The 10,529-nt window shown below is 35.9% G+C and overlaps 1 protein-coding gene across 1 annotated transcript in view; it reads right to left on the bottom strand.

The window, feature by feature from the left end:
• Positions 1 to 3,667: 3,667 nt before the first annotated feature.
• The window catches only part of dnt (tyrosine-protein kinase Dnt), a 114,361-nt gene continuing 107,499 nt past the window's right edge, over positions 3,668 to 10,529 (bottom strand). Inside the window, exons 7-11 of the mRNA XM_071585627.1 lie at positions 9,378 to 9,537; positions 8,432 to 8,584; positions 7,046 to 7,205; positions 5,962 to 6,098; positions 3,668 to 5,072 (exon numbers count right to left, since the gene is read on the bottom strand). Of these exons, the coding sequence (XP_071441728.1) occupies positions 4,961 to 5,072; positions 5,962 to 6,098; positions 7,046 to 7,205; positions 8,432 to 8,584; positions 9,378 to 9,537 (722 nt within the window). The 3' untranslated portion in view covers positions 3,668 to 4,960. The remainder of the gene's footprint in view (positions 5,073 to 5,961; positions 6,099 to 7,045; positions 7,206 to 8,431; positions 8,585 to 9,377; positions 9,538 to 10,529) is intronic.

Genomic DNA, 10,529 nt, shown 5'->3' with positions numbered 1-10,529 from the left:
AATTCTAGTAAAATGGCAAATTTATTATTCTCTATCCATGACAATTCCAGAAAGTTCATGTTTTGTAAAAGTGTTTTTGCACGGTAATGTAGTAGTCATTTTAGAATATGTTTTTTATTCTTTTGTAATTTTTAGATATAAATATTGTGTTTTATGTCAACTCACTACTTCTCATTTACTTTGTTATATAATCAATCTTGCCAGGATTATATTTACACTTATTTTTTACAGTTACTACAAAGGCTATTGTGGTAATTAGATGATGAATCAAGTAATGTGGAAAGAACCCGCAAACTCATCAAGATGTGTAGACTTCAGTGTATTTTTTTAATTTCTTAATAAAAATACCTTTCTTATTACCCGTGACCTTATTTTTATACCATTTACATAATAGCTTTTATTGAATGAATTTACAATCCTCCTTTATTATGGCGAACAGGGTGACAGCCAAATGTCAACATGGTGAAAGTGATGGTATTAATTTATTGTGGAAGTGCTCTAAAATTAACTTATTCACTGGGCCTGTGCAAAATGAGGAGTTCTTGTAATGATTGTGTTTTGAATGATTCGTAAAAAATGTTTGGCTAATTTTCAAGTTCAGAACTGAATTGCCATAAAGTTACTGGTAAATAGCTGACCTGTAGAAGACTTTTCCACTTAACAATTACTGCTACTACAATTTAATTCATTATCATTAGAGTTTCTAGGATACATCATGTGTCACTACAGTCATTTCATTCGGAAACAGGGTTGCAGTACGGTACTAAAGTTTAGAAAAGCCAGAAGGGTGATAGCAAGCCAGTTGAATCAACCAAAGAAGCACACTCCTGCAAAGCCTGTACTTGTCTACCACTTGTTCTCCCAATAGTGAGCCTGCTAATTAAATTCTGCCCATGATGAGCATAATTAGACTGACAGAAAACTTCTGTGTGAGGATGTGTGTCAGTAGGTATCAGATCACCAGCCATAAGTAGAATCTGACATTACGTAGTATTTTATTTTTGCAAAGTTCAAATTGTCATATATATTGTTATAGTTCTGAATAGCAGCAGAGAAAAAGGAGCCCTTGTATCTATTTCATGGGTATGGTAATCCAGTGGGTAGAGTGATGGGCTACTTACTGACTGGAGGGCTCGGGTACAACTCTGAGTGATGCCCCTGGGCGCCCGTGGCTTCACCCAAGCAGAGTGATTTTTTAGGTACTAAGTAGATCATCCCAGGATATCACAAAAAGAGAAGAGAAAGGAACTGGCTCCCCTTATCACCCTGACCATTGAATGAAGCCTAGTTTCTTTAACTCAACTCCATGGGTGTTTGTAATCTTATTTTCCCTTCATTAGATTCATTGTTAATATGACACATTTCGCCGTGCTCATGTATATCCCTTATGTCCTTGGTGTAAGGTTGAATGGGTTTCTTTTCATAAAAAATGTATGACTTCAGACCTCTCCAGATTAATTCAAGATCCCAGTCCTAACCCTAATATCTTTGTGAATGCCATAAAGAGCCTCAAATCCAATTTTATTTCTTAAATCTTGATAGATGACAATATCATATTTGTGTAATATGATTTTATTAGGTACTTCGGATTCAATGTTAAATTCTGTGAAGGAATTACGAAAGAGAGGCAGTTGATCATACTTCCATATGGGATACTAGAGGCTTCTAAGATAAATTTGGTTTAATTCTATACATGATGTTGTTTAAACTTGAGAGAAAATCCCAATTGCAAAGGAAACACTTGGTTTTTCCACATAAAATATTTATTCACGACCTAGGTTTCGACGCTGAGCGTCGAAACCTAGGTCGTGAATAAATATTTTATGTGGAAAAACCAAGTGTTTCCTTTGCAATATGTATCGTTTCCACAAAGTGACGCCTGAAGCTATCTCCTTTAGAAAATCCCAAGCTTGTAATGTATTATCTTCAATTGCACAGTATCACAGTAGGTTTATCAGCTTCAAGTTTGGCACTGGTCAATCTATGGGAATAAAATCTTCTTGATTTACACAATTTGAAGACATAGTGAATGAATATCCAAAGCAACATCTCACATGTCTTCTCTTAAATAAACTGAGTACAGTGTTCATGATTACACAAGGACATTTTCCTCAGTTTATGCAGTAGGTATCTAGTTCTAATATTCCTTTCTTTTTTGTGTCAATTGTGGCGCTCAACTAAAAACTCAATGACAAATATGGCATAAGGGTAATGGGCAATTAGCTTTGCTACTTTGTGATGGAAAAGAAATACTCCCAAGCTTCGGAGGATGTAAGCATTTCATCAATACCATAATACTAAACGTAAGTTAAACTCAAGAGTGCCACTCAAGAGAGCCAGTGCTTTAGTCAGTTAAGCTATCGAGGCATCCTTTTAAGCTCTGAAATTTAGGGGGCTTTTAAAGGAACAAAAAGTTGTGACAAAATACTGTACATACAATGTCACAGGCATTCGTAGTCATGCGCGACACACCACTGTTCACGAGGTTAAAGCCAACTATAAATACTTAGGTTGTTTTTACCTTTGACAAATTCCAAGAAACTGCGGTAGATGCCACGACAGTAACTTTTAATGGAGTCATCTACTAATATGCATTTCAATGCAACAATTTCAGTGTAAAAATCATTCACCTTGAGCGGGATTCGAACCTAGATGCCTCAATGTCTGGCCGAGTACTTTAGCCAGTTATGTTATCGAGGCATCCTCTTAAACTCTGAAATTTTTGGGGCTTTTAAAGGAACAAGATGTTGTGACGAAATACCGTGCATATGTCACAGGCTTTTGCAGTCGTGCACGATGTGACACAGTCCACGAGGTCTTGTTCCTTTAAAGCGACTGACATTGAGGAAGAATGTTAAGAAAACGTTTATCAAAACTTAAATATGGAGAGTGGTTTTGTACAGTGTGGAAACACTGCCATTGAAGCAAGATGATAGGTGTGGATTGGAAGCTATTGAAATGTGGGCATGGAGAAGGATGAAAAGTCAAATGGACAGAAAGGAAAACGAGGGTAAGTGCCAGGCACGATGGGGGGGGATTTTTGAGAAAAATCCAAGGGATGCAGGAAAGTTGGGTTCAGAGCATTTTGATTGGCAATGGGGTGTTGAAGACTGTGATAGAGGGGAGATGATCAGGCAAGTAAGGAAGTAGGAGGAATTGAAGAAGGATCTATTTAATCATGGGGTGTACGGTTGTGTTTTCATGGAAGAGGCTAAGAAATAAATCAGTGTTCAGTCTCTGTCCATCTAAAGCCTGCCTTAAATGTTAGACTACCTGCCAAATTATGATAATACTATCAAAGCTTTATATGATAAATTTCGGTTAAAGTTTGTTTCTGGGATCATTGGTGAGGACATCTAGCAGAATTCCTAATCAACTAAATGTGACTGTGCCATTAACTAAGAAAGGCACTTAAGTCAATCAGGAAAAGAGGAGAAGACCATTTTAGCTATCACGTGATTTCCCTCTTTTCCATAACGATACACTGAAATCATGTTTCATTCCAAAATAATAACTATTTTTTAACTTAAAATACTACTACCTACACAAGGAGAAGGGAATAGTAAATTTACTGCCTTATTTAAAAGAATGACATTTTGTATTTGCATAAATTAAGTACATATAAACCACATCAAATGTTAAAAGGAACGTAAGAAATTATGGAGGACCTTTTACTTGGTATAGCATGATATAAAAATTTTATGGGGCATTCTGGTATGAACAAAAAGTCCTTAATAACATGAATGATAAGGCATCTGGATGTCCTTGGTATTGTTACATCACATCTTCATTATTTCCGCAATTGTGCCTTTTTTTTCGAATATAGATTCCCATTTATAATGAGTAATGGATATGTACAAGATTTTTCTTCATTTAGGAAATATTCAACATTGACTTTCATAATCCAAAACAGACAGACCCTGTAAAAGCTTGGCCTCATCTAAGGCCACTCAAAAGGAGCTTTTAAAATTTCAAAAAACTTATATCAATCAAGAAATACTCCATCAATGCTCAAAACTGAGCTTAGTCACAAAACATACCACGCACAAAGAGATGATAATAGAAATGACATGATGGCAGTGAACTGAAGAACATTCAACATTTCCAATGGTCTTCATTAGTTTCCCTATTGTATTACAATCCAGGAATAAGGTAAAACAAGTCCAAGCTTATATCTCAAAAATAAACACAGCCTGGAAATTGCTAAATTCACCACCAATAATGAGACTAGCCAACCTCATTGTAGTTTAACTGACATATTAAGATGAAGGTTTTTTTTTTAAATGTTCAGTACAATACGCATGGCAGTAGCATATAAGTCCTTTCAGCACTTGGTGAATTTCATCCATCCCTGATTTATTCCAATGTAAGAATCATTATAAACATATTATATCACACGATAAATAAAGTCAATTCTAGTATGTTTCACTTTCACTTAGGACTTCTTATGAAAATTCACAGCCTTAATTAGAGTAAAGGATATTACGAAACACACAAGTTCGGAGATTGCAACATTGCTAGGGATGACAAAGGGATAATATTTTTTTTAGTTTTACACTTCAAGGCAATACGTCACCTACGGTTTGCTTGCAAGCACTAAGCAAGTGTTTTTGCACACATGACACTTCTCTAAGTGATAGAAATCTCATAGTTGGCACTTCAACCAAATATGAATACAAGACATTATGATTTCCTGCTAGCAGTTTCTCCATTATGTCTCCGGGCTTCTCACAACTGACATTACACTGTACTCCAGTTCCTCATTACATCACTTTCCAGCTGATCGTGCTCTGGTTTGAGGGTTTTAAAACTGTAAACGTTCAATTACCATTAATGAGCCAACTTTATCTCTCGAAAATCAATTGAGATTGGTGAAAATGAAAAATGGCCGGACCAGTGGTTGTGCAATCTTGCTGCATATAAAAATGCACTCCATTCTCAACATGTCCGTGGATGAAATTTATACATATCGGGTCAGCTGATTATAGAACTCTGTGAGGCAAGTGTTGAGTTGAGCAAACGTGGGCCTTTCTTCTGGGCTCATAGCCCAGCAGTACGCCATCACGGCAAACCTTTAAAAAAAAAGAAAAAATGCACATATAGAAATTACAAGTGTACAGTTCACCACTGACTTACTAAGAATATGTGATAGAACTCATTTTAGAATCTTAAAATAATTTGAGTATAATGATTTGCACTCTGACCACATGCACTCATTATTTCCCAAAATCTATACAACATTTCTTCTAATCAACTAGGAATCAATTATTTTACGTAACTTTCATCCATGTTTTTACCCCCAAATTTCCTTTGGATAACATTTGGACATTTATTTTTCCTGCTTATCCCAATTCCATAGCAATTTTATGGTAAACATCATAAGTCAACACTCAATACCTTATCCAGACTTTCTGTGGTTTTTATCATGTTGCAGTAACACTTTAATGACTATATATTTATAATTATCTAACATCATCCCATATTTTGTCAAGATTTAAGTTCATTAGTTGACTTCTGTTACAATTAATCACCTTATTCCAGCTCTCAAGGGTGTAGAAACATTTACTAATGAATCATTTGTAAATGCACAATGGTTTATGTATCAAACAGAATATAGAAAAGCAGAAAACACTTCAGAAATTCTTTGAAACAAAATAGGCATACACCTAGTTATCATTGAAATGTAACCAACACAAACATTATTGCACATAATAAAAGCTTTATTTATTTATACAGCAAACGAGCTCTACATTCTAAACACAATGACAATTTTCGTCACTGTATGTATTAGCTGGTTAAAAATTTAAATGATGTTAGCCTTCCTTTGTTATCTCAGTAGTGCAGTAAGGTGACTAAAACATAGAAAGGCTCCTTCATTGAAGGGCAGCCATGAATTCACCGATATTTCTTTTAAAAAAAACATTGCAATTACTCATCAAATGGCACATTTTTGATACTTACAGTTCATCTGGGCAATTCAGGGGCTGGGCAAGCCTGTAACCCTCACTGAGAAATGATGACATCTCAAAGGGATCTACTTCAGAATATGGCTGCTGTGCCAAGGTTGTCAACTCCCATAGCATCACTCCAAAGGACCACTGCAACAACAATGAAAGAATGATACAAAATTTAATCACGGTGAATTTCTTCCATGGTTGCAGTAAACATGTGAGCATAGTAAGTAATAAGACTATATACAGTCAATAACCCTTCGGCCATTACAACTGGAAATACTCCATAACCTTATATCCCAAAAAATGTTATGAATTAAAAGAAGTCTACAACACAGATATTGTACCAATGTTTGATAAGCTAGGTAGCCTCCAACTTTATAAGATGCATTTAATTTGTATAAACTTTTATTAACTATAGTTAATGATTGCTTTCATCAAATAAATTCAACTTTAGGTGGGATGATTCCAATGAAACTTTTTACCATTAGGATCTTGATAAACAAGCAGTTATTGTAGCATCTATGCAACTGTAATTCAACAACAGGCTTTATAGAATTCTGAATGCCAGAATGAAGAGTCTCCATGGAATTGATGGTGGCAGAAAATGAGGCATAGGAAAGAGTTCCCCCTAGCTTTGCCGTCAATCGCTGCTTCTGAATCTTGTAGGGGCTAGGTGGTAAAAGAGACTCCATAGTCTCAATCTTGCCCCAAAAGAAAGATGACTACCTATCTATCTTTTTTGCTAGGCTCAAATCATACTTCTTGTGGCATTGGCGAGTACTTCCGATTGTGACCCACATGCCTGCCATAGATAACTTATTCTACCAGGACCAAATATGAAGTGTTGAATAAAGGAGACAACAATTGTTTGTAATGTTTTCAGCATAGGCTACATCATTAATTCGGGAAATGGTGGTCTGAGGGAAATTTGTCCTATCAGGAGACACATTAGCTATGTTCCATCAAGTCATTCTTTATTTAAATCTGTCAGTTTCACAATAATTAATTTTTTTACTACAGTTTGCGGCTTGGAAATTAAATGGTCGTTATGGTAAGCAAAACCATAAACTTTTTTGGAGATTTTCACTTACAATATCAGAGGCAGTGGAGAAAGTTTTATGCTGCAGAGATTCTGCTGCCAGCCATTTCACAGGTCTGTTCTCATTGTCTCCCAGGCAGTGATAATCAGCAGGGAAAAGGTCCCTTGACAGAGCATTGTCTGTAATATGAACGCGGAGTTTCTCGTCCACCCTGCAATTGTGTAAAAAGAATTAGATTACTTACTCGTAACAAAACAACAGCTTAAAATGCAAGTGATAGTTCTAAATGACCAGAAAGTTCTTTCTTCATTCAGAGAACTCACTTAAGCATTTGACATAGTTGATCAGACTCTGTTCCTACAATAAGATCAAAAATTAGGTATTTTAAGAAGTTATCCTGAACTGGTTGTCATCTTATCTTGCCTAAAACAGACATCAGAGAATTTAAATTTTTCTTAGAAATGAATAAAACATGCCAGACTAGTATTCCTCATGTTCCCCTTCCCTCACAAAATCAACTAGGGTACCTTAAGGATCAATCTTGGACCTGATTCTCATATTTATACATGTTATTGACTTACTACTTAATTCCAAAAGGAAAGTAAAATCCATTATTTTTTGCTGAGAACAATAACTTCATTATTTCAAAAATATCCTTGGATTCTCTCTTTTAGCCCACTCTTCAATTGCTGGAAAATATTTGAAATAGCTGTGGCAATAACCATTTGGAACTAAATTATAACAAAACCCAAGTACTATTGTTAACTTAATCCAGCAGACAGAACAGTTGCAAATTATTTCTTAATCATACTCCAATAGTTTCTATGTATAGTATCAAATTTCTAGGGATTAATTTTCGTCAGAGTGGTCGTTACTGTATCCTTGTAACTGAATTATGCAAAAATTTAAACACAAATGCATATCCATTGAAATTTCTTTTTCATAGAGTTCAAGTTGAAGTACCATCATGACCTAGAAAGTGGATTAATGATGACTTCAATCACACAGGATAAATACTTCCCTTTCATTCCAGAAAATTGAGAGCATACTGTTTCCTCAACTTTTTCCTCAGCCAGAATTAGAAAGATTTCTGAATGACCACTAGTTGGACAGTCATAGCCAAAAATGCCTGACCACTAGTTGGACAGTGATAGCTACAAATGCCTTGCAAAGAGAAATACTGCATTCTGTTATAATGATGTTGAACACCTTATTTTTAATTTTGAGGCATTTTTCTGAGTTAAACATTCAAAATTGACAAGGAATGTTTTCCACACTCATTTTCCCTTATTGTTACTCAATTATGGACAAGTGGCAAAAGTGACTTTTAGAGTTTAGTCTCTGCTCACTCATTGTTTGACAAATTTTAGGCCTGTGGCATTCACTACTCATAGGAACTCAAAAACGAAAAAAAAAATGTAAGAGTAAGGCACTCACACACAGTTGCGAGCAGCTAAATCTCGATGCACAATTCCCTTCTTGTGTAGGAAATGCATCCCTCGTAGAACTTGGAGAGCCATATCAACCACTTCCTGTGTTGTGAGTGTGTGAGCGACACCCTCTGGGCATAGTTTACATTTCTGCAAAAACCTGAAAGAGGAAAGTAAGTTTTTCACTGAAGCATTTACATAAATTGAAACTTCAAAAAACAACTTCCTTCAATGAGACAGACTTAAGAAGTATTCAAAAGACTGTGGGAGATGCGGTAAGGGTTACTTCAACTGTAATCCACCGCCAACATACACTGAAAATGCAGGAATTTTATACAGTGCAAAAATCATGTGCCTTGACAAGGTCTTGGACCTGGATTCCTTGATTTCCAGCAGAGCACCTCTTTAGAACCCACAGTATATGAGGGTGCCTTGATAGGTTAATTTAATAGAGTACTCAGCTTGAAATCAAGGGATCCAAGGTACCAGTCAATATGAATGATTTTGACACCATAAAATCTCTGCATTTTAGACTCATGAGCGTAGACTGCGTACGGAGCAAATGCACAACCGCATGGTGCCCTGAGAGTGTTGTTCAATGTTTTTAATTGGAGGTCATCAATAGTTCACACAGTTTCCATTGTAAAGTTAAAGATGATAAAAATAGATTTGAAATTATGGAATTCAGATTAAAATTCGGGACAAGGTTCATTTTTCAAAGTACAATTTTTGCATTTGTCATGCAGATTAATGCAGTATTTTTAGCTGAAAGATGGAAAAGTGAGAAATACTGAGTTGAATTACTAAATAGAGAATTTTTTCACAATTATTATTTATAATGATGGATCATTTGGCTATCAACTGCCTACACTACATTAAAACAAAGCTTCACCCAATGATGATTATTCAAGTGGGGGTATTGAACAAGCCTTATTTTATCAGATCTTGCTTACCTCTTGAGGTTGGTGTAGTTGGTGTATGGATATATGAGGAATGGCGCAGTCCAATCCTCAATGGACACACCAAGAACAGACAGGACATGTTGGTGAGACAAGGCATACAGTGAAAGGCCCTCCTGCAAAAGCAGCGATACCTGAACAGCAGATGCCTGATCTAAAAAGCAAATGAAAGAAAAATAAAACTTAAAAACTGTACATACAACATATTAATCTATAACTAAAAAGAATTCACCGTAATCCTCTAATGTCATCAACAAATGCATATGAGGAAATAGGACTGGTTTTTTCCTCTCCTGCTACAAGGAGCCCATGCCATTCTACATTATTAACAAGACCACCTTTAAGATTTTATCCAGATATAAGAATGATCGGGACTCATGCGAAGTTTCATTCCATTAAATATTTAGATCAACTGGCACACAGTTCTGATCTCAATCAATGGAGGCATTGTCTGGAAATGGGAGACTGATGAGAGAAAGGTGGTAATGCTCTCAATGTTCTTCATAACCCACTCCCATGCACAAGAGCATAATATTCACATAGCATGGGTCTATGGTAGCCTTTTCACACTCCCCTTTAAAATGAAACTGACGAAAATGCTTGTAATATTTGAGTTGTGCCAGCCTATTGTCAAAATGTGCTACATGCAGTGAGCTACACAATGCAGAAAAAAATTTGTAGTCATCAATCTAAGCTAGGTACATGGCATAATCAAGGCAGGATCAATGTCAACACTCCAACATGTTGAGAGATAAAGACTGAGTTTCAATTGATTTATTTGCCAGATACTCAATTAGTGATTGGATAATGGCTGTGGTCATTTTGGAGAGATCTTAAAGAGCAAAATTGATAAAAACTTGATATGAAACTTCAGAAGGGAATGGGTTATGACCATTAATGCCACCTCCAATGACACTATAAAAATCATGCCTCACCCAATGTGTTGTCTAGTTTTTATGAGAAGATTACTAGATTCATTCACTGAATCACAAATTGCTTCCCTGAAAAATTCTCTCATCCAAAATGTCCACCATATCACAATAAATGCATCTCATGGTGTCCAATTGTAACACACACAAGTAATACCAGAAATCACCTGATTGACATGAGCTCTCTATCCCAGTGACTGCCCATCTTTTCGCATGC

Source organism: Hetaerina americana, unplaced genomic scaffold (genome assembly GCF_022747635.1).
Source record: "Hetaerina americana unplaced genomic scaffold, ioHetAmer1.1.p SCAF_2, whole genome shotgun sequence".
NCBI classification, from domain to species: Eukaryota; Metazoa; Arthropoda; class Insecta; order Odonata; family Calopterygidae; genus Hetaerina; species Hetaerina americana.
The sequence above is the reverse complement of the archived record's forward strand: the minus strand, read 5'-3'. Positions and strand labels throughout refer to the sequence as shown.